The 23469-nt window shown below is 37.4% G+C and overlaps 3 protein-coding genes across 4 annotated transcripts; all 3 read right to left on the bottom strand.

The window, feature by feature from the left end:
- Nucleotides 1-460: 460 nt before the first annotated feature.
- On the bottom strand, nucleotides 461-4299 carry LOC111582031 (alpha-(1,3)-fucosyltransferase 7-like). The gene is made up of 3 exons (XM_023290499.3): nucleotides 4192-4299; nucleotides 3243-3294; nucleotides 461-1862 (listed from the first exon to the last, which is right to left on the bottom strand). Exons 2-3 carry the CDS (start codon nucleotides 3243-3245, stop codon nucleotides 705-707), a joined length of 1161 nt encoding a protein of 386 aa, XP_023146267.2. The 5' UTR covers nucleotides 3246-3294; nucleotides 4192-4299; the 3' UTR covers nucleotides 461-704.
- Nucleotides 4300-8555: 4256 nt separating this feature from the next.
- LOC129350890 (alpha-(1,3)-fucosyltransferase 7-like) lies at nucleotides 8556-12210 on the bottom strand. 2 transcript variants are annotated; one of them, XM_055019007.1, is made up of 3 exons: nucleotides 12105-12210; nucleotides 11156-11207; nucleotides 8556-9778 (listed from the first exon to the last, which is right to left on the bottom strand). In XM_055019007.1, exons 2-3 carry the CDS (start codon nucleotides 11156-11158, stop codon nucleotides 8711-8713), a joined length of 1071 nt encoding a protein of 356 aa, XP_054874982.1. In that variant the 5' UTR covers nucleotides 11159-11207; nucleotides 12105-12210; the 3' UTR covers nucleotides 8556-8710. The 2 variants fall into 2 exon arrangements, with proteins under 2 accessions (XP_054874982.1, XP_054874983.1); XM_055019008.1 differs by lacking the exon at nucleotides 12105-12210 and adding an exon at nucleotides 11700-11719.
- A 3283-nt stretch (nucleotides 12211-15493) lies between these two features.
- On the bottom strand, nucleotides 15494-19339 carry LOC111582033 (alpha-(1,3)-fucosyltransferase 7-like). The gene is made up of 2 exons (XM_023290500.3): nucleotides 19106-19339; nucleotides 15494-17729 (listed from the first exon to the last, which is right to left on the bottom strand). The coding sequence occupies exons 1-2, from the start codon at nucleotides 19106-19108 to the stop codon at nucleotides 16662-16664; spliced, it is 1071 nt and encodes a 356-aa protein (XP_023146268.2). The 5' UTR covers nucleotides 19109-19339; the 3' UTR covers nucleotides 15494-16661.
- Between the last annotated feature and the right edge of the window lie 4130 nt (nucleotides 19340-23469).

Below are 23469 nucleotides of genomic sequence, written 5' to 3'. Positions count from 1 at the left end.
ATATATATATATATATATATATATATATATATATATATATATCCATCCATTATCTATACACCGCTTATTCCTCACTAGGGTCGCGGGGGGGGCTGGAGTCTATCCCAGCTGACTCGGGCGAAGGCAGGGGACACCCTAGACAGGTCGCCAGTCTGTCGCAGGGCTACATACAAAGACAAACAATCACTCACACATTCACACCTACGGGCAATTTAGAATGATCAATTAACCTCAGCATATTTTTGGACTGTGGGAGGAAGCCGGAGTACCCGGAGAAAACCCACGCATGCACAGGGAGAACATGCAAACTCCATGCAGAAAGATCCCGGGAAAGCCGGGACGCGAACCAGGGACCTTCTCGCTGCAAGGCGAAAGTGCTAACCACTACGCCACTGTGCAGCCCGCTATATATATATATATATATACATATATATATATATATATATATATATATATATATATATATATATATACAAGTGACATGAGAATATTTACTTTTTTCACCCTTTAAAACCATTCTCCTTCCTGTTTCTACTGACTTCAATATAACTATCAGTATATTTTATCAGCACATTACCAAAATGCTTTATAAGGCAACAGAACTAATTAGAAGTAATGCAGAGGATGTGGTGGTGATTCCTGTTAATGTGTCTAAAACACAGTAAAAACAGCAGCTTGTCTTTGTCACCATCAATGGCAACCATTCAAGCTGAAGTGGTTTTGTCCCAGGCCTCCAGGTCTGAGTAAACCTTGTGCTGAGGTAAACTGTCGAACTCTGCGCAGATCTTACACAGTCTCTCCCTCCAGTCTGTGTACAGTTTCACTTTCCAATGTTGTTTCCACGTCAGATATTCAGCGTAGCGTTTCTTGTCCTTTGCCAGCTCTTGTAGATAATTTGCCAATTCTCTCACTGATGCAAACTCGTCGACATGGATGAACGAATGAGGTGGAGCCACAGCTTTGTAATCACTTAACGACGCTCCCAGGACGACGGGCACAGCTCCGCTTTCATAAGCATTATACCACAGCTTCTCTGTGATATAATCTTTGGAGACTGAGTTCTCAAAAGCCAGATAAAAGTAGCAGTGAGAGATTGTAGGTAGGAGGGCTGAGGAGTCGAGGGGTGTCTGTATCCATCGCCCGTAGACCTTCACAGGAACTATGGCGTTGAGCTGACTGTACACTTGGCTTCTTTTGTGGTGGCTTTTGTAGTTGCTGACCACCCAGCAGATCAGAGTGGTCTTTTCCTGAAGGTTGTCTTCCACCAGACGTCCTTCATCCTCTTTAGGTAGCAGCTCTCCATAGGGAACAGTGATATCAGCATCCCTCCTGTAGGTGATGGTTATGTTGAAGATGTTTGCAAACGGATGCAAGTTTCCATTGTGAGGCGGGGCCTCCAGGGACATCCAGGCCCACCTCTGGCCCCGTGGACGAGGCTGGTCGGTGGGCAGCTTCTGGGAGCCCTGTATCAGCTCCCTGTTGTGGAAGACAACCACATCGGCTGAGGAGAACATGGAGTGCTGGTCCACCAGGCGACAGTGAGGGATGTGGTACATATCCCAGCACACATCACCATTCAGGCTCACTGACTCTCCGAAGGGATAGTGCCACAGCAGGATGGTCATGTTTCTGCTGCTGCTGAAGGGATGGTCCTGCAGCAGGACAGTCACATTTGTTCTGCTGCTGAAGGGATGGTCCTGCAGCATTACAGTCACATTTGTGCTGCTGCTGAAGGCTGAAGGATTCATTCTTAAGGTTCTTGACCATCCAATGAAAATGCACAGTGATAAAATGCAGAGGAAGGAGAGGAGGAGGCACCTCTTCATCAAAGTGCGTGCAGTCTTTTTAGTGTTATCCGACTCCTGTAATAAAATAGAACAAGAATGATATGAGGTTTTTGTGACTTTGGCTTTTGAAGAAATAGCGTCAATTCAGTCAACTCAGCAACATGATGTATTAAAATTAAGATTTATTTTCCCAAACTTCAGTCCTGTGAGTCATTAGTACTTGTGTCACTTGTTTGTCTACATAATGAAAGTTAATACATGACAGAGGAAATCTGTTGTACAAACTGTATCAGACTTAAGGCTTCTGGTTGTTTAAATTATAGCATTGTATAGTTAATATTATTTGCTATTTTTCTTTCTTTGGGATGAAAACGATGCAAAATTAGCTACAATTTCTGTCACCCCAGACAAACAAATGCATTTTCTACAAACACAAAAAAAGTAGATGAATACATTCAAGCACAACTTTCCATTATTTTTTGGGCTGCTGTCTTTAAAAACCTACTTCAGGTTGCTATTGGAGCCTGACAAACAGAAACAACACAGCTGCTGAGTGTGACTTTTTTCCGTAAGGGGAAATAATAAGATGCATATCTCAAACTGAGACTCCCAAGGTGTGACAGTTAGGACTTTTCCCCTTACGGAAAATAGTCACAGAAGTTATGAGGTGTGAAGTAAAGACATTTAACCCTCCTGTTGTCCTCATTTATGGGCACCAAAAAATATTGTTTCCTTGTCTGAAAAAAAAAAATCCAAAAATTAAGCAAAAAAATTCCCCAAATTTTTGAAAATTTGCAAAACCTTCAGGAAGAAAATTCCAATAATTCCTTAAAAGTTTCCCTTAAAAAATTTATTTTTTAAAAATCCCCCAAATTTGGCAAGAAAATTCTTGTAAATATTTTCAACAAATTAGTAAAAATCTTCCCAAAAAATCCTAAAAATATCTAAAGTGATTACATATATATCAGTAAAACGTCTAATATTTTCTTTGGGAACATTCACATAAAAATCAACCAAAATCCAGCAAATTTCGCTGGATTTTGGTTGATTTTTATGTGAATGTTCTTCAGAAACATTTTTAACATTTCTTTTTTTCCACCAAAAAATGTTCAAAGATTTCCCACAAATGTTGAAAATGTGGACATCAGAAGTTTCACTGTGAAAATATTCTTTTTTCCCACAGTTTCAAACTTTAAAATGGGTCAATTTTGACCCGCAGGACGACACAAGAGTTAAACTAAACTAACTTCCTCAGAGGTCTGTATTAGGTCTGTTCATAAGTGACCAATAGTTCAACTCAACTCGGAAAGAAGCTTTAGAAACAAGAGCAGAAAGTGATACTAGATTTTTAGATATAATTCACAGATAGTGAGCAATCAACACTTAAATATGAGAGCAAGTTGGCATCATCCTTTGTGTCTGGGACAATAATGACTCATTGTATTCAAGCCTTACCATCAGGTCAGATCCAGTTGAGCTTGAGACTCTTTGCTTTCATGGAGTTCACCTGTTCAGATCAGAGACCATGTTATTCCTCTGCTCAGCATGTCTCAAGAGAAATTTGTGCAAAAGTTTCATTTTCTCTATATGAACCAAACAAAGAGAGCATAAAGAGAGAGACACAACTGCAGACTCACAAAGAACATATATGAAACTATAGAACAAAAGACATATTTTAGTATGTTTGCTGAAAGGAAAAAGTAAGCAAACACTGCACCAACAAATAAATAAAGTAGCTGGTTTACATGATTGCAAAATTTCAGGGAAATCTGTGGAATACAGCCGAAAATGTGCAGTAAATAATTATAGAGGTGTCAAGAGAAAATAACCACTCGATCTGTGGGCCTGTTAGCACCTTTAAGGACTTTTATTCTCATACTAGTCATCAACATTACTACATTTGGACGGTCCTCAGATCCTCAGACCCTTGAAGATCTAAACTTACCATCAAACACAGTATAAGAGGATGCTATAATATTCTACTTCAGTTCATGTTTACCTTTCAAATACAATCTTCAAAATGATGTACTCCACTTTTCTACAGCAGAATTCTTTGCTAAAATTGCTTTAGCCCACTCGTAGGTTTGCTCCACACTGTTCATTTTAATACTGCAGCAAGTGACAAAGCAAAACTGAACTTCCATCAAATTGTAAGCTGCTACTGTCTGTCTCGACATCCTTTGTAAGTATTTTGCATGACTCCAGCAGGTAAAGCAAATGGCTGCTATGCGATGTTTCACACTGTCTGATTACAAGTTAAGCATAACTGGAACCAAACAACATCAATAACTGTATGTACAAAAGTGTAAAAATAGATTTTACAAGTTGCGCCATTCATCTTCATAATATGTAAAACTGCAACACAGAGGCATCCAGCTTTGAATGAAAATTCTTTATACTGTACCAAGCAGTAAACTCCAGGACCCAGCTTTAAATTTGTTAGAAGACCATTGGAGAATGACGCCAACACAGACTTTGATCCATTTGAAACATCCCTTCTCTGCATCAGGCAATAAAACAAGTTAATGTTTAAACCTAAAACATAATTTAATGCTCTCTTGGAGACACCACCCTAAAGAAGATTGCTATCTTTGTTTGACCTCCTGATCCTCTCCTCCAAATACACAGAACTTTATACATAGGCGAGAACTAAACCACTTAGAAACTTAAAATTAAGGAACTGTAGCATCATCAAAACTCCCAGTAGTTCAAGACTCTGTCCTCCTGCAGCTTCAGTTTTGTAGAAAACATTTTGGAATCAGAGTGTAGATGGAGGATAAATGCACAACATCTGTCTGTCACAGTCACAAAACAACACACAGAGAGGTTTTCTCCTAAACATGTTTCAGTTTCCTTCCATTGTTTGAATGTGTATGTTTATATGTAGGTTTCTGCTATTTCTAACTGAAATACACAATCTCTATGCTTGTTAAAATCATTCATTATCATTCAATATGGATCGACACGCCATGTTTGATCTCCTGGGCATCAGGATTTATGATCTGTAATCATTAATGTGATTTAACCACCAGACCTGCATGTTCTAAAGTCCCTTCTAAAGGTTTTTGCGCTGTGAGCTCTCTGTAGGCGGAACTGAAGCTGCCGTCCCTGTGGACTGAGAACATCTGTGATTGGTTAAATTCTGATCTTAATTTTGCTCCAAAAGTTTCTTGATAAAATATTGGGAATGCAACATGGCTTTTTATTTAATCGTAGTGCTTTTTCTTAGCTGCTACAGGTTGTTTTTAATGTAACTGGGTTTTTTCTTTGCTTACGTTTCCTTTGTTATTGAACAAATCAGACTCTCCTTTCCATTGTTCTCTTTGTATGTGCACAAAATTACTTTTTTAATGTTGGGTACAATCTTTTTAATTTTTCCCCTTATGGTTATTGTCGTTGACTTCTTTGAATATTTGGAACATTAATGGGGTTTGGTTTGATTCAATGCAATTTTTCTGCCGTCAGTATTTGTATATCTTTACCTCATTTCGTTGTAATTGTAGGGTTTTGTGTTAATGTTGAATAACACTGAAAGTCACGTCTGAGTGCTAGTTGGATTTTATGAAGTTATTTTTTACTTGGATGATCATTTTTAGAACTGATAAATGTCAGGAATTCATCCTCAGAGTTCTCACTCATGCTTTCATAATATTTTTCAATTTTACGACTCAGTTTGTTTTCAGTATTAACTGTTGGCTCATCTTGCCTTTTGAGTTGATGCTCCTGACTTAAATATTTACCATAAGAGTGCAATCAGAATGGTTAGACTCCAGCTATTAGTTTTTAGTGACATTAGTGAGAATGTAAATGGATTAATATATTAATATCAGCAACAACGACATGTTTTCACTTAAAACACCCGAAACCTTAATGTTCATCTGCATCAAGTAAATTTGGCTTTTTTTTCTCCTTTACAATTTTTTATTTTTTTGTGTAAATGCAATCTACTGAATTCTTGAGCGTTTTTTTAGTACTTCCCATCAATAGTGAATTGTGCCATTGTGCATTAGTAGTTTAATGTGTGCATATTCTATGGTTGGCAACTGTAACTGCAGAAGTGAAGACAGGAGAAGTAAAAGTGATATTTGCAGATTACATGCATGCTGGCATGTTAGCTATCGTTCATGGAAATGTCTGTTTTACATATGATTGGAGAAGTTGAGCTATGTTTATGTCTCGAGTACTTCATAGTAATCCACACAGACTCTGATGGTAAACCATGTTTTTTTTATTAGTAATTAAAGAAAGGCATGAAATGAAGACGGTTAACAGACCAAATGAAACCAAAGCCATCAAAATCAAATAAAGTCCAGGAGATAATGGAATCAAACATTGTTTTTTAAAAACGAATCAACATTTCACTATTTGAATGCTATAGAGCATTATGAGAAGAGGATTGGTTAGATTCAAAGGATATGCAGATTTTTCTGTTAAACACGGACACTACAGCTGTATTAGTGCAGAGCTGGAGACTCCCGTTAGCAAAAGATAAGCCATGTAAAAGGATTTTCTTTATCATTGTTATTATTTTCAGATGATCCAATAAAGATCCTTCTAATTGCAAGGAAGATGAACATGAACCAAATGCAACCTTGTCTTTTTTCTTCAAGTATGAAGGTCCAGTGAGTTGCATTAAGTTGCATTTAGTGGTATCTGGTAGTGCGAGTCATTTAAACCTCCTTTTCTAGAAATATGAAGGGCCTTCTCTAGAGTCAGAGCTCGGTTCTTCTTTTCTGGGTCAGCAGAAACATGGTAGTGACACATGGTGGCATCTAAAGGTTGTGCTCCTTCTGTAGATATAAAGTCTTATAGGTAGCAAGTAGAAAGCAATTCTTTATGTGACTATATATGAAAGAAAACACAACTATGAGTGTTAAGTTCTGTTTCTGCCAATTGATCCCCCCTAAATCTTACATACTGGACCTTTAATGGTTGTATTTTAATTGAATACAAGATAAACCTGGTTCTGTCAAAAAGAAATTTGCCTGCCAGCAATCTTAAAGCTGCTCTAGTTTATTAAACTCATGCATTTCATAGTTTCTTACAGAATCGGTCTATAGAATCGTTTCCAATCTGTGCTAAGGGAAGTTAAACAGCTGTGGGTTTACCATGCAGGCCTGAGAGTGATATTATTATTACATATAACTCCCAGCAAGAAAGTCACTGAATGTTTCTATTATTGCTACAGAGGTCAGGTATAAAGTGCTAGAGATTCGAATGCCAGTGCATCACTTGGTCATTGTTGTTAATATGAAGTAGTTACAGTATGCTAGTTGTTGTGTGCATCTACAGGGTGGGCTGTAAGTTTCTATACATAGGAAAATGTATAATGATAATGTATATTTTTTTATGTTTCAGATACCCTAGAAGACGTGTTTGACGTTATCTTTGGGGACACTTGAAGGCCATAGTGTATCAGGTGAAGATAAGAGACATAAATACATAAATCATCTCAAGGAATGTATCACCAACGCCATTAAAAGCAGAACTTCAACATATATATATATATATATATATATATATATATATATATATATATATATATATATATATATATATATATATATATATATATATATATATATATATATATATATATATATATATATAAAGTGGTGGGATGTGATTAAAAATGTAATCAAATTAATTACAGGCTTTGTAATTAATTGCAATTAATTGCAGTTTTGCAATAAGTCAAGTTTTTCAATTCAAATAAAATTGTGTTTGACAGTTGAATCAATGAATAGACATATACATGTTTATAATTTAAAGTTTATTTAAAAAAGGAAAATAGGACATATAGAAAAAAGTGCTTTTGATGACTTAAAGCCTGAATTTAGTTGTTTTTTTTCCACTGTATGGCACATAAAATCAGCATAAGTAGTTCAAGGAGCTTCAGAAAGTTGAAAATCCAGAAATTCATTCTGTTTCCATCTTTTCTGGGTCTGATAAATGGTGTAATTTTGATGGTTCTTTTTGTAGGAATATCAATTTTTATTTATGTAATTTCTTTATAAACAAAAGTTTATAATTCAGTTATTAAAAGAGATATTTTTGTTGTTTAAGTTATTCCTTCTCCAAGGAGGCAGAGCCTCGACGGAGTAAAAACTTAAACCACAAAAATGTTTCATTTCTATTTATCTGCATTTTTCATCTGTCTGCTACATTCACAGATTACTGCAAATCTAAGTGCAATTATAGCGATTTTATTCAACATTTTAAGACTTTCTGTAAACTCAAGCACTGTGTAGAAAAGTGGTCTATTATGGGATGGCTACACCGTTAGTCGTTAGCATGACTCGTAGCTAACGTTAGCTCCGGTGCTAACAGCAACATGTTTTACATTGAGGTGATACTGTCGGCTTGAAGTGACGCAGTGATCAGAAAACTCTTTGTTGTACAATTTGCACACAACCAGGCGTTTATCCAAGCTGCCATCAGGAAGATTTTTAAAAGTGAACTTTCTGCCCCACAAGCTCAATCTTATCTTCCTTCACTGTTAACCAGTGCCTGACTTCACTCAGTACTTCCTGTGCTTCTTCTTCATGGCTACAAACAGACTTTAGGTTCATTACTGCCACCTACTGGGCTGCAGTGTTCATCAGAGTTACCGGTGTGCCAGAACTGAGGGAACTGAGGAGGGTGCAATTAATAGCCTTAACGCGTTATTTTAGCTGTAATTAATTAATTAACGCGTTAACGTCCCAGCCCTAATATATATATATATACATGGACAAGTGACATGAGAATATTTATTTTTTTTCTCCCTTTAAAACCATTCTCCTTCCTGTTTCTACTGACTTCAATATAGCTATCAGTACTTAGTAAGAAGTAATGAAGAGGATGTGGTGGTGATTCCTGTTAATGTGTCAGAAACACAGTAAAAACAGCAGCTTGTCTTTGTCACCATCAATGGCAACCATTCAAGCTGAAGTGGTTTTGTCCCAGGCCTCCAGGTCTGAGTAAACCTTGTGCTGAGGTAAACTGTTGAACTCTGCGCAGATCTTACACAGTCTCTCCCTCACGTCTGAGTTCTGTTTCACTTTCCAATGTTGTTTCCACGTCAGATATTCAGCGTAGCGTTTCTTGTCCTTTGCCAGCTCTTGTAGATAATTTGCCAATTCTCTCACTGATGCAAACTCGTCGACATGGATGAACGAATGAGGTGGAGCCACAGCTTTGTAATCACTTAACGACGCTCCCAGGACGACGGGCACAGCTCCGCTTTCATAAGCATTATACCACAGCTTCTCTGTGATATAATCTTGGGAGACTGAGTTCTCAAAAGCCAGATAAAAGTAGCAGTGAGAGACTGTAGATAGGAGGCCTGAGGAGTCGAGGGGTGTCTGTGTCCATCGCCCGTAGACCTTCACAGGAACTATGGCGTTGAGGTCATTGTACACTTGGCTTCTTTTGTGGTTGCTGTTGTAGTTGCTGACCACCCAGCAGATCAGAGTGGTCTTTTCCTGAAGGTTGTCTTCCACCAGACGTCCTTCATCCTCTTTAGGTAGCAGCTCTCCATAGGGAACAGTGATATCAGCATCCCTCCTGTAGGTGATGGTCATGTTGAAGATGTTTGCAAACGGATCCAAGTTTCCATTGTGAGGCGGGGCCTCCAGGGTCATCCAGGCCCACCTCTGGCCCCGTGGACGAGGCTGGTCGGTGGGCAGCTTCTGTGTGCCTTCTATCAGCTCCCTGTTGTGGAAGACAACCACATCGGCCGAGGAGAACATGGAGTGCTGGTCCACCAGGCGACAGTGAGGGATGTGGTACATATCCCAGCACACATCACCATTCAGGCTCACTGACTCTCCGAAGGGATAGTGCCACAGCAGGATGGTCATGTTTCTGCTGCTGCTGAAGGCTAAAGGATTCAGTCTTAAGGTTCTTGACCATCCAATGAAAATGCACAGTGATAAAATGCAGAGGAAGGAGAGGAGGAGGCACCTCTTCATCAAAGTGCGTGCAGTCTTTTTAGTGTTATCCGACTCCTGTAATAAAATAGAACAAGAATGATATGAGGTTTTTGTGACTTTGGCTTTTGAAGAAATAGCATCAATTCAGTCAACTCAGCAACATGATGTATTAAAATTAAGATTTATTTTCCCAAACTTCAGTCCTGTGAGTCATTAGTACTTGTGTCACTTGTTGGTCTACATAATGAAAGTTAATACATGACAGAGGAAATCTGTTGTACAAACTGTATCAGACTTGAGGCTTCTGGTTGTTTAAATTATAGCATTGTATAGTTAATATTATTTGCTATTTTTCTTTCTTTGGGATGAAAACGATGCAAAATTAGCTACAATTTCTGTCACCCCAGACAAACAAATGCATTTTCTACAAACACAAAAAAAGTAGATGAATACATTCAAGCACAACTTTCCATTATTTTTTGGGCTGCTGTCTTTAAAAATCTACTTCAGGTTGCTATTGGAGCCTGACAAACAGAAACAACACAGCTGCTGAGTGTGACGTTTTTCCGTAAGGGGAAATAATAAGATGCATATCTCAAACTGAGACTCCCAAGGTGTGACAGTTAGGACTTTTCCCCTTACGGAAAATAGTCACAGAAGTTATGAGGTGTGAAGTAAAGACATTTAACCCTCCTGTTGTCCTCATTTATGGGCACCAAAAAATATTGTTTCCTTGTCTGAAAAAAAAATCCCAAAATTAAGCAAAAAAATTCCCCAAATTTTTGAAAATTTGCAAAACCTTCAGGAAAAAATTCCAATAATTCCTTAAAAGTTTCCCTTAAAAAATTTATTTTTAAAAAATCCCCCAAATTTGGCAAGAAAATTCTTGTAAATATTTTCAACAAATTAGTAAAAATCTTCCCAAAAAATCCTAAAAATATCTAAAGTGATTACATATATATCAGTAAAACGTCTAATATTTTCTTTGGGAACATTCACATAAAAATCAACCAAAATCCAGCAAATTTCGCTGGATTTTGGTTGATTTTTATGTGAATGTTCTTCAGAAACATTTTTAACATTTCTTTTTTTCCACCAAAAAATGTTCAAAGATTTCCCACAAATGTTGAAAATGTGGACATCAGAAGTTTCACTGTGAAAATATTCTTTTTTCCCACAGTTTCAAACTTTAAAATGGGTCAATTTTGACCCGCAGGACGACACAAGAGTTAAACTAAACTAACTTCCTCAGAGGTCTGTATTAGGTCTGTTCATAAGTGACCAATAGTTCAACTCAACTCGGAAAGAAGCTTTAGAAACAAGAGCAGAAAGTGATACTAGATTTTTAGATATAATTCACAGATAGTGAGCAATCAACACTTAAATATGAGAGCAAGTTGGCATCATCCTTTGTGTCTGGGACAATAATGACTCATTGTATTCAAGCCTTACCATCAGGTCAGATCCAGTTGAGCTTGAGACTCTTTGCTTTCATGGAGTTCACCTGTTCAGATCAGAGACCATGTTATTCCTCTGCTCAGCATGTCTCAAGAGAAATTTGTGCAAAAGTTTCATTTTCTCTATATGAACCAAACAAAGAGAGCATAAAGAGAGAGACACAACTGCAGACTCACAAAGAACATATATGAAACTATAGAACAAAAGACATATTTTAGTATGTTTGCTGAAAGGAAAAAGTAAGCAAACACTGCACCAACAAATAAATAAAGTAGCTGGTTTACATGATTGCAAAATTTCAGGGAAATCTGTGGAATACAGCCGAAAATGTGCAGTAAATAATTATAGAGGTGTCAAGAGAAAATAACCACTCGATCTGTGGGCCTGTTAGCACCTTTAAGGACTTTTATTCTCATACTAGTCATCAACATTACTACATTTGGACGGTCCTCAGATCCTCAGACCCTTGAAGATCTAAACTTACCATCAAACACAGTATAAGAGGATGCTATAATATTCTACTTCAGTTCATGTTTACCTTTCAAATACAATCTTCAAAATGATGTACTCCACTTTTCTACAGCAGAATTCTTTGCTAAAATTGCTTTAGCCCACTCGTAGGTTTGCTCCACACTGTTCATTTTAATACTGCAGCAAGTGACAAAGCAAAACTGAACTTCCATCAAATTGTAAGCTGCTACTGTCTGTCTCGACATCCTTTGTAAGTATTTTGCATGACTCCAGCAGGTAAAGCAAATGGCTGCTATGCGATGTTTCACACTGTCTGATTACAAGTTAAGCATAACTGGAACCAAACAACATCAATAACTGCACGTACAAAAGTGTAAAAATAGATTTTACAAGTTGCGCCATTCATCTTCATAATATGTAAAACTGCAACACAGAGGCATCCAGATTTGAATGAAAATTCTTTATACTGTACCAAGCAGTAAACTCCAGGACCCAGCTTTAAATTTGTTAGAAGACCATTGGAGAATGACGCCAACACAGACTTTGATCCATTTGAAACATCCCTTCTCTGCATCAGGCAATAAAACAAGTTAATGTTTAAACCTAAAACATAATTTAATGCTCTCTTGGAGACACCACCCTAAAGAAGATTGCTATCTTTGTTTGACCTCCTGATCCTCTCCTCCAAATACACAGAACTTTATACATAGGCGAGAACTAAACCACTTAGAAACTTAAAATTAAGGAACTGTAGCATCATCAAAAGTCCCAGTAGTTCAAGACTCTGTCCTCCTGCAGCTTCAGTTTTGTAGAAAACATTTTGGAATCAGAGTGTAGATGGAGGATAAATGCACAACATCTGTCTGTCACAGTCACAAAACAACACACAGAGAGGTTTTCTCCTAAACATGTTTCAGTTTCCTTCCATTGTTTGAATGTGTATGTTTATATGTAGGTTCCTGCTATTTCTAACTGAAATACACAATCTCTATGCTTGTTAAAATCATTCATTATCATTCAATATGGATCGACACGCCATGTTTGATCTCCTGGGCATCAGGATTTATGATCTGTAATCATTAATGTGATTTAACCACCAGACCTGCATGTTCTAAAGTCCCTTCTAAAGGTTTTTGCGCTGTGAGCTCTCTGTAGGCGGAACTGAAGCTGCCGTCCCTGTGGACTGAGAACATCTGTGATTGGTTAAATTCTGATCTTAATTTTGCTCCAAAAGTTTCTTGATAAAATATTGGGAATGCAACATGGCTTTTTATTTAATCGTAGTGCTTTTTCTTAGCTGCTACAGGTTGTTTTTAATGTAACTGGGTTTTTTCTTTGCTTACGTTTCCTTTGTTATTGAACAAATCAGACTCTCCTTTCCATTGTTCTCTTTGTATGTGCACAAAATTACTTTTTTAATGTTGGGTACAATCTTTTTAATTTTTCCCCCTTATGGTTATTGTCGTTGACTTCTTTGAATATTTGGAACATTAATGGGGTTTGGGTTTGATTCAATGCAATTTTTCTGCCGTCAGTATTTGTATATCTTTACCTCATTTCGTTGTAATTGTAGGGTTTTGTGTTAATGTTGAATAACACTGAAAGTCACGTCTGAGTGCTAGTTGGATTTTATGAAGTTATTTTTTACTTGGATGATCATTTTTAGAACTGATAAATGTCAGGAATTCATCCTCAGAGTTCTCACTCATGCTTTCATAATATTTTTCAATTTTACGACTCAGTTTGTTTTCAGTATTAACTGTTGGCTCATCTTGCCTTTTGAGTTGATGCTCCTGACTTAAATATTTACCATAAGAGTGCAATCAGAATGGTTAGACTCCAGCTATTAGTTTTTAGTGACATTAGTGAGAATGTAAATGGATTAATATATTAATATCAGCAACAACGACATGTTTTCACTTAAAACACCCGAAACCTTAATGTTCATCTGCATCAAGTAAATTTGGCTTTTTTTTCTCCTTTACAATTTTTTATTTTTTTTGTAAATGCAATCTACTGAATTCTTGAGCGTTTTTTTAGTACTTCCCATCAATAGTGAATTGTGCCATTGTGCATTAGTAGTTTAATGTGTGCATATTCTATGGTTGGCAACTGTAACTGCAGAAGTGAAGACAGGAGAAGTAAAAGTGATATTTGCAGATTACATGCATGCTGGCATGTTAGCTATCGTTCATGGAAATGTCTGTTTTACATATGATTGGAGAAGTTGAGCTATGTTTATGTCTCGAGTACTTCATAGTAATCCACACAGACTCTGATGGTAAACCATGTTTTTTTTATTAGTAATTAAAGAAAGGCATGAAATGAAGACGGTTAACAGACCAAATGAAACCAAAGCCATCAAAATCAAATAAAGTCCAGGAGATAATGGAATCAAACATTGTTTTTTAAAAACGAATCAACATTTCACTATTTGAATGCTATAGAGCATTATGAGAAGAGGATTGGTTAGATTCAAAGGATATGCAGATTTTTCTGTTAAACACGGACACTACAGCTGTATTAGTGCAGAGCTGGAGACTCCCGTTAGCAAAAGATAAGCCATGTAAAAGGATTTTACTTTATCATTGTTATTATTTTCAGATGATCCAATAAAGATCCTTCTAATTGCAAGGAAGATGAACATGAACCAAATGCAACCTTGTCTTTTTTCTTCAAGTATGAAGGTCCAGTGAGTTGCATTAAGTTGCATTTAGTGGTATCTGGTAGTGCGAGTCATTTAAACCTCCTTTTCTAGAAATATGAAGGGCCTTCTCTAGAGTCAGAGCTCGGTTCTTCTTTTCTGGGTCAGCAGAAACATGGTAGTGACACATGGTGGCATCTAAAGGTTGTGCTCCTTCTGTAGATATAAAGTCTTATAGGTAGCAAGTAGAAAGCAATTCTTTATGTGACTATATATGAAAGAAAACACAACTATGAGTGTTAAGTTCTGTTTCTGCCAATTGATCCCCCCTAAATCTTACATACTGGACCTTTAATGGTTGTATTTTAATTGAATACAAGATAAACCTGGTTCTGTCAAAAAGAAATTTGCCTGCCAGCGATCTTAAAGCTGCTCTAGTTTATTAAACTCATGCATTTCATAGTTTCTTACAGAATCGGTCTATAGAATCGTTTCCAATCTGTGCTAAGGGAAGTTAAACAGCTGTGGGTTTACCATGCAGGCCTGAGAGTGATATTATTATTACATATAACTCCCAGCAAGAAAGTCACTGAATGTTTCTATTATTGCTACAGAGGTCAGGTATAAAGTGCTAGAGATTCGAATGCCAGTGCATCACTTGGTCATTGTTGTTAATATGAAGTAGTTACAGTATGCTAGTTGTTGTGTGCATCTACAGGGTGGGCTGTAAGTTTCCATACATAGGAAAATGTATAATGATAATGTATATTTTTTTATGTTTCAGATACCCTAGAAGACGTGTTTGACGTTATCTTTGGGGACACTTGAAGGCCATAGTGTATCAGGTGAAGATAAGAGACATAAATACATAAATCATCTCAAGGAATGTATCACCAACGCCATTAAAAGCAGAACTTCAACATATATATATATATATATATATATATATATATATATATATATATATATATATATATATATATATATATATATATATATATATATATATATATATATATATATATATATATATATATATATATATATATATATATATATATATATATATATAAAGTGGTGGGATGTGATTAAAAAATGTAATCAAATTAATTACAGGCTTTGTAATTAATTGCAATTAATTGCAGTTTTGCAATAAGTCAAGTTTTTCAATTCAAATAAAATTGTGTTTGACAGTTGAATCAATGAATAGACATATACATGTTTATAATTTAAAGTTTATTTAAAAAAGGAAAATAGGACATATAGAAAAAAGTGCTTTTGATGACTTAAAGCCTGAATTTAGTTGTTTTTTTCCACTGTATGGCACATAAAATCAGCATAAGTAGTTCAAGGAGCTTCAGAAAGTTGAAAATCCAGAAATTCATTCTGTTTCCATCTTTTCTGGGTCTGATAAATGGTGTAATTTTGATGGTTCTTTTTGTAGGAATATCAATTTTTATTTATGTAATTTCTTTATAAACAAAAGTTTATAATTCAGTTATTAAAAGAGATATTTTTGTTGTTTAAGTTATTCCTTCTCCAAGGAGGCAGAGCCTCGACGGAGTAAAAACTTAAACCACAAAAATGTTTCATTTCTATTTATCTGCATTTTTCATCTGTCTGCTACATTCACAGATTACTGCAAATCTAAGTGCAATTATAGCGATTTTATTCAACATTTTAAGACTTTCTGTAAACTCAAGCACTGTGTAGAAAAGTGGTCTATTATGGGATGGCTACACCGTTAGTCGTTAGCATGACTCGTAGCTAACGTTAGCTCCGGTGCTAACAGCAACATGTTTTACATTGAGGTGATACTGTCGGCTTGAAGTGACGCAGTGATCAGAAAACTCTTTGTTGTACAATTTGCACACAACCAGGCGTTTATCCAAGCTGCCATCAGGAAGATTTTTAAAAGGAAACTTTCTGCCCCACAAGCTCAATCTTATCTTCCTTCACTGTTAACCAGTGCCTGACTTCACTCAGTACTTCCTGTGCTTCTTCTTCATGGCTACAAACAGACTTTAGGTTCATTACTGCCACCTACTGGGCTGCAGTGTTCATCAGAGTTACCGGTGTGCCAGAACTGAGGGAACTGAGGAGGGTGCAATTAATAGCCTTAACGCGTTATTTTAGCTGTAATTAATTAATTAACGCGTTAACGTCCCAGCCCTAATATATATATATATACATGGACAAGTGACATGAGAATATTTATTTTTTTTCTCCCTTTAAAACCATTCTCCTTCCTGTTTCTACTGACTTCAATATAGCTATCAGTACTTAGTAAGAAGTAATGAAGAGGATGTGGTGGTGATTCCTGTTAATGTGTCAGAAACACAGTAAAAACAGCAGCTTGTCTTTGTCACCATCAATGGCAACCATTCAAGCTGAAGTGGTTTTGTCCCAGGCCTCCAGGTCTGAGTAAACCTTGTGCTGAGGTAAACTGTTGAACTCTGCGCAGATCTTACACAGTCTCTCCCTCACGTCTGAGTTCTGTTTCACTTTCCAATGTTGTTTCCACGTCAGATATTCAGCGTAGCGTTTCTTGTCCTTTGCCAGCTCTTGTAGATAATTTGCCAATTCTCTCACTGATGCAAACTCGTCGACATGGATGAACGAATGAGGTGGAGCCACAGCTTTGTAATCACTTAACGACGCTCCCAGGACGACGGGCACAGCTCCGCTTTCATAAGCATTATACCACAGCTTCTCTGTGATATAATCTTGGGAGACTGAGTTCTCAAAAGCCAGATAAAAGTAGCAGTGAGAGACTGTAGATAGGAGGCCTGAGGAGTCGAGGGGTGTCTGTGTCCATCGCCCGTAGACCTTCACAGGAACTATGGCGTTGAGGTCATTGTACACTTGGCTTCTTTTGTGGTTGCTGTTGTAGTTGCTGACCACCCAGCAGATCAGAGTGGTCTTTTCCTGAAGGTTGTCTTCCACCAGACGTCCTTCATCCTCTTTAGGTAGCAGCTCTCCATAGGGAACAGTGATATCAGCATCCCTCCTGTAGGTGATGGTCATGTTGAAGATGTTTGCAAACGGATCCAAGTTTCCATTGTGAGGCGGGGCCTCCAGGGTCATCCAGGCCCACCTCTGGCCCCGTGGACGAGGCTGGTCGGTGGGCAGCTTCTGTGTGCCTTCTATCAGCTCCCTGTTGTGGAAGACAACCACATCGGCCGAGGAGAACATGGAGTGCTGGTCCACCAGGCGACAGTGAGGGATGTGGTACATATCCCAGCACACATCACCATTCAGGCTCACTGACTCTCCGAAGGGATAGTGCCACAGCAGGATGGTCATGTTTCTGCTGCTGCTGAAGGCTAAAGGATTCAGTCTTAAGGTTCTTGACCATCCAATGAAAATGCACAGTGATAAAATGCAGAGGAAGGAGAGGAGGAGGCACCTCTTCATCAAAGTGCGTGCAGTCTTTTTAGTGTTATCCGACTCCTGTCATAAAATAGAACAAGAATGATATGAGGTTTTTGTGACTTTGGCTTTTGAAGAAATAGCATCAATTCAGTCAACTCAGCAACATGATGTATTAAAATTAAGATTTATTTTCCCAAACTTCAGTCCTGTGAGTCATTAGTACTTGTGTCACTTGTTGGTCTACATAATGAAAGTTAATACATGACAGAGGAAATCTGTTGTACAAACTGTATCAGACTTAAGGCTTCTGGTTGTTTAAATTATAGCATTGTATAGTTAATATTATTTGCTATTTTTCTTTCTTTGGGATGAAAACGATGCAAAATTAGCTACAATTTCTGTCACCCCAGACAAACAAATGCATTTTCTACAAACACAAAAAAAGTAGATGAATACATTCAAGCACAACTTTCCATTATTTTTTGGGCTGCTGTCTTTAAAAATCTACTTCAGGTTGCTATTGGAGCCTGACAAACAGAAACAACACAGCTGCTGAGTGTGACGTTTTTCCGTAAGGGGAAATAATAAGATGCATATCTCAAACTGAGACTCCCAAGGTGTGACAGTTAGGACTTTTCCCCTTACGGAAAATAGTCACAGAAGTTATGAGGTGTGAAGTAAAGACATTTAACCCTCCTGTTGTCCTCATTTATGGGCACCAAAAAATATTGTTTCCTTGTCTGAAAAAAAAATCCAAAAATTAAGCAAAAAAATTCCCCAAATTTTTGAAAATTTGCAAAACCTTCAGGAAAAAATTCCAATAATTCCTTAAAAGTTTCCCTTAAAAAATTTATTCTTAAAAAATCCCCGAAATTTGGTAAGAAAATTCTTGTAAATATTTTCAACAAATTAGTAAAAATCTTCCCAAAAAATCCTAAAAATATCTAAAGTGATTACATATATATCAGTAAAACGTCTAATATTTTCTTTGGGAACATTCACATAAAAATCAACCAAAATCCAGCAAATTTCGCTGGATTTGGGTTGATTTTTATGTGAATGTTCTTCAGAAACATTTTTAACATTTCTTTTTTCCACCAAAAAATGTTCAACAATTTCCCACAAATGTTGAAAATGTGGACATCAGAAGTTTCACTGTGAAAATATTCTTTTTTCCCACAGTTTCAAACTTTAAAATGGGTCAATTTTGACCCTCAGGACGACACAAGAGTTAAACTAAACTAACTTCCTCAGAGGTCTGTATTAGGTCTGTTCATCAGTGACCAATAGTTCAACTCAACTCGGAAAGAAGCTTTAGAAACAAGAGCAGAAAATGATACTAGATTTTTAGATATAATTCACAGATAGTGAGCAATCAACACTTAAATATGAGAGCAAGTTGGCATCATCCTTTGTGTCTGGGACAATAATGACTCATTGTATTCAAGCCTTACCATCAGGTCAGATCCAGTTGAGCTTGAGACTCTCAGCTTTCATGGAGTTCACCAGGGGTCCGTTTCACGAAGCAGGTTTAGTGAAAACTCTGAGTTTGTTAACCCTGAAATGAGGGAGACTCAGTGTTTTCCGTTTCACAAAGGGAGGTAACACAAACCAGAGAAAGAGGGGTAACTCCAGCCTGTTTCACGAAGAGAGGTAACTGAAGCTCTCAGTCACTTCCCGTAGTATCAGACTCTATGACTCTAACCTGGTTGGGACCAGGTTTTTCTCAGGAGCTTCTCTCTGTCTCCACCCTCTTTCAGTTACACGCGATTTGATTTCCTCATTCATTCAGCAGTCAGACAAGTTTAGGCGTAGTCTAGTTCTGCCGTCTGTAAATGTCATGTCCTTTTATGAGCGATGCAGTGGATGAAGGAGCAGCATTACTGCGCAGAGAATTAAATATTCGTCGGGAGATTGTTATCAGACCGCGCATGGATGTTCTCGCATTTCCGGACAATTATCTTTTTGAGCGGTACCGTTTCACCTCACAGTCCATAATCTACATACAACCTAATCCGTCCTTACATTTACAACATCACTAACCGCAGTCGCGCTCTAACATCCCAGCAGATATTGTGTGTTGCGCTGCGGTTCTTTGCAAATGGAAGTTTTTTTATATAATGTCAGAGATGCAGAGCACTTCAGTAAGGCCACTGTACACTGAAAAAAATAATCTTTTGGCCCTGTAATTATTACTTCAGATATTAATTTAAATTTTACAAGGATTTATTATTTCACTTCTTTTACTTTAAAATCTCACCCTTTATGTAATGTCTTACTTGATGATTGTCTGTAACTTTGTATCCTCACATTTATATGTAAATTTGATAATTGACACCAATTAATATTTACATAACTAATGTATTGATTTTACAACCTGACACCAGATAGTAAAGTGTACTTGGGTAATAGCAGTGAACCTGGCCATGCACTCGGCGCATGCGTCAGAGGATCGTTTGCGCTCAGACATGACAAGGCAGTTTGAGGGGGCCAGCCCCAGATTTTCAGGGGAGGACAGTGGAAGACAGCATGGACAGTCGTTTAACAACAAAGTTCATCGATGTGGAGCCATGTGGGTAGGTTATATGCTTAACTGACTTTTTATGTCACCTTTGCTCATCTGTTTAAGTCAGTGCTGGAATATGGAACACTCAACATTAGCATTAGCTTACGTTTAGCCTGCCAGCTAGCTAGCTATCAACTGCAAACTTGGCCTAGTGGCACGCGGCTACTTTTTGTGGACGTGTTTTCGGTTGCAGAACAGGGGATTTTTTATTTTTACTAAACCTGTAAGGCTTCATTAACGATATATGTTGTTTGTTCAGTGTTTCCCCTCGGATTTTTTCAGCAGTAGTGGCATGCTTGCCTCTAACACTGCAGGGAGTCCCTGCTTGCCGTAGGTGTTCCAGTTTAACTGGTGATCGGGTTAACTGGCGATAGTTTTCGTCACCAGATGCTTCGTCCGCAGATTCGTCACGATCAGACCTGGATTTACGTGAAATAAAGATACCAGATAAAGAAGACCTCGCTGAAAAACGCCGGCATCATTACTTAATAAAGTCTATATCCATGTAAATATCATCTACGGACACTAAAAAGAAACGTGCGGGCCGAAATAAAAAACACGTATTTTTCAAGTACGGTGAGAGGATTCGAAACCATGTAATCCAGCGGTAAAATTACGAGACCACCGTTTTACTCATTGTGCTACCAGTTAGCTGGACAAGCATTCCGCTTCATCTACATAGAGCACTTTGATCCTGTCAGGTGTTTAACACCTGGTGAGTGTTCAGGAAGCACGCCCATGTCAACTGGGAATAGTCACAACTGAACACAGGCTTCCTGGTTAAGAACGAGTCAGACAACTATTTATTGTCTCATCAAGAAACCCACAACATGAAAGCACGTCCGCTGCTGTGTTGTGCGTTTCTTTGTGTGTTCAGTGAAACAGATCCAGAGCAGAACTTCGAGCTTAACTTGGGTTTGTTCTCAGAAACACGCCGACCCTCAGCAGCCTCCCATCAGAACAACACGCAGCAAAACATAAGCTGGATTTGGTAAAATACATCGGAACAAACTGAGACCATGTTGTTTAAACTAGTCACTCAGAAAACAATAAAAACTCGTTCAGTCATCCACGTCCTAACCGTCATTCAGAGCACTTTAACCGCTGACAATATATTTTTTTTTTTAAAAAGGAAGTAAAGGGATCTGACCGACGGCGCCGACACGCTCGTAAATAAAGGGTTAATTTATTTATTTGGCTTCATGCTGTCTGCTCCGCTGTCAACATAGACACAATACACACCGATCTCTCCTCGTCTCCCACCGTAGTCACAGTGAAGCCAAGCGCTACATAAGCTTCATTTTAATCACTCGTCTTAGCTCTTTGCTGTGTGTGCACACGCTCGGTGCAAAAAATCCCGACACCATAGTACGGCAAATAAACAAAGCGGCCCGCCACTGCTAAATGAATGTAGGGGAAACACTGTTGTTTGTTGTTGTTTGCAGCAACAAGCACACCCTCTTCAGGCCCTGAAAATATATCAATAGTATCTTAAACCTGCCTGGAATGATTAGTGATTTTGGAGCAAGGTTAGTTTACTGTACCACATCTGTGGTCATTTTAATGTTAAAAATATTTTACAGGAATTTTCTGTGTCATCGGTGTTCTACTGATGATCCAAGTATATCCAAATAAACATTTGTTTTAATTTCATATATTGTAACACATGATATTTTAATGATATGTCACTATAATGTTGTTGTTTATTCCAGACATCAACAGTAAGTTACTGCAGTCAAAGAGTCTAAGAAGCAGTGTCCTCTCAGTGTGTAATAGCAGCAGCTTGCACCAACAAAGACGCCAGACTGTGAAGGTAACATTTCAGTAATACTGATAATGTTATTTGCAATATGTGATTTGAATCTGTAAATGGCAGTTCTGCCTTTTGTTGAGTTTTGTTAATTATTGATGATTTAAAATAGTTGGATAATGGATTTCCTAAACAATGTCCAGTGAGTCGGAAAACAGTGAAGAAAGAAAACATTTAAAAAAAAATTTACCCTCAAGTTTTTATTTTGAAAGTTTTGTTTAGGTTAGTTTAAAGTAAAGACACAGATGAATAATTGTTAGTAGTAAAAAAAAAAATTGTTGAATTTGAGTGTTTTGTTTTTTAAAAAAACATTATCAACAAATATTATCAAACAGTTTTGTAGTTTAGACTAATGTGCACGCAATCAGATACCAGTGTGATGTTCAGTTTCTCACTGCAGTCTTGAATTTTAAATACTCATTTGATGACAAAATCTTGGATTTCCCACATAAGCTTGATATTGTTTCTGAGATTGCAGAATTACTTACATTATGTCAACACAACAAAGCTTGCTGTGTATCTCTGTGTTTAAGATTTATTTTACGTGTGTGCTGTTTTTTGTGTGAGGATAAAATTTACCATCAAGACTAAAAGCATTTATTACAGTGTTCTTCAATTTTAGATTTTGTATTGTGGTCATAATTTATATAATTTCTCGATATATTTCACAGAATATTGAAGGACGTTGACTCTCAAGAATTTGGTCTCAACAGCTTACACAAGGTAAGATCAAAGTAGTGCTGCTCAAGGTTTAAATTGAAATTTTTAATGACACCAATATGGTTTAGTTATGACATGTTTAATTTATTTCACAGGTACCTCATCATGAGATGGAAGTGTAAGATGTGTAGTTTTGAATCAGAAAAGCGGATAGGATTGTTAAAACACTGTATATAATATTGACTCCTGAGCACTAAAACGCATGTTTTTCACAGGATGTAGGTGAAGAAGACTCTGCTCATCATGTCCTCAAGATCCTTGTCATCAGTGGAAATGCACCACAGGAAGGCCACAATACTGCCCATGTGTCAGTCATCGTCGAGGGAAAACAGGTTCTGGATAACTGCAAAACTGTGGCAAAGGCTTGCCCTCTGCTCATGGGCTTAATCTACGCCATGAACTTGAGTTACCCACCGAAACTGAAATACACATTTGAAGTGTTTCAGAAGCTGTTTCTTGAGCTGGATGTTCTGAAAATGTTGCCCAAGGTTCGGTCTTTGCAAAAAAAAAACTTCTACTGTGAGTGTTTCCACAGTGTGCATATGTTGTTCAAGCATATAGCTGTTTGTCTGATGTGTGGAAGCAGTACATGACACTTGTGGTTGAAAGATTTCGCTGTTATGCTTAACACTTACACTTCAGAACATTTTATTGGGTCTTTAACCTGTAATTGTTTGCATTATTGTGAATGTTCAAAAAAAATCTACACTGATTTATAGTAT

The sequence above is a fragment of the Amphiprion ocellaris genome, chromosome 17 (genome assembly GCF_022539595.1).
Source record: "Amphiprion ocellaris isolate individual 3 ecotype Okinawa chromosome 17, ASM2253959v1, whole genome shotgun sequence".
NCBI lineage: Eukaryota > Metazoa > Chordata > Actinopteri > Pomacentridae > Amphiprion > Amphiprion ocellaris.
Note: the sequence above shows the minus strand (reverse complement) of the source record. Positions and strands in the feature narration are given on the sequence as shown.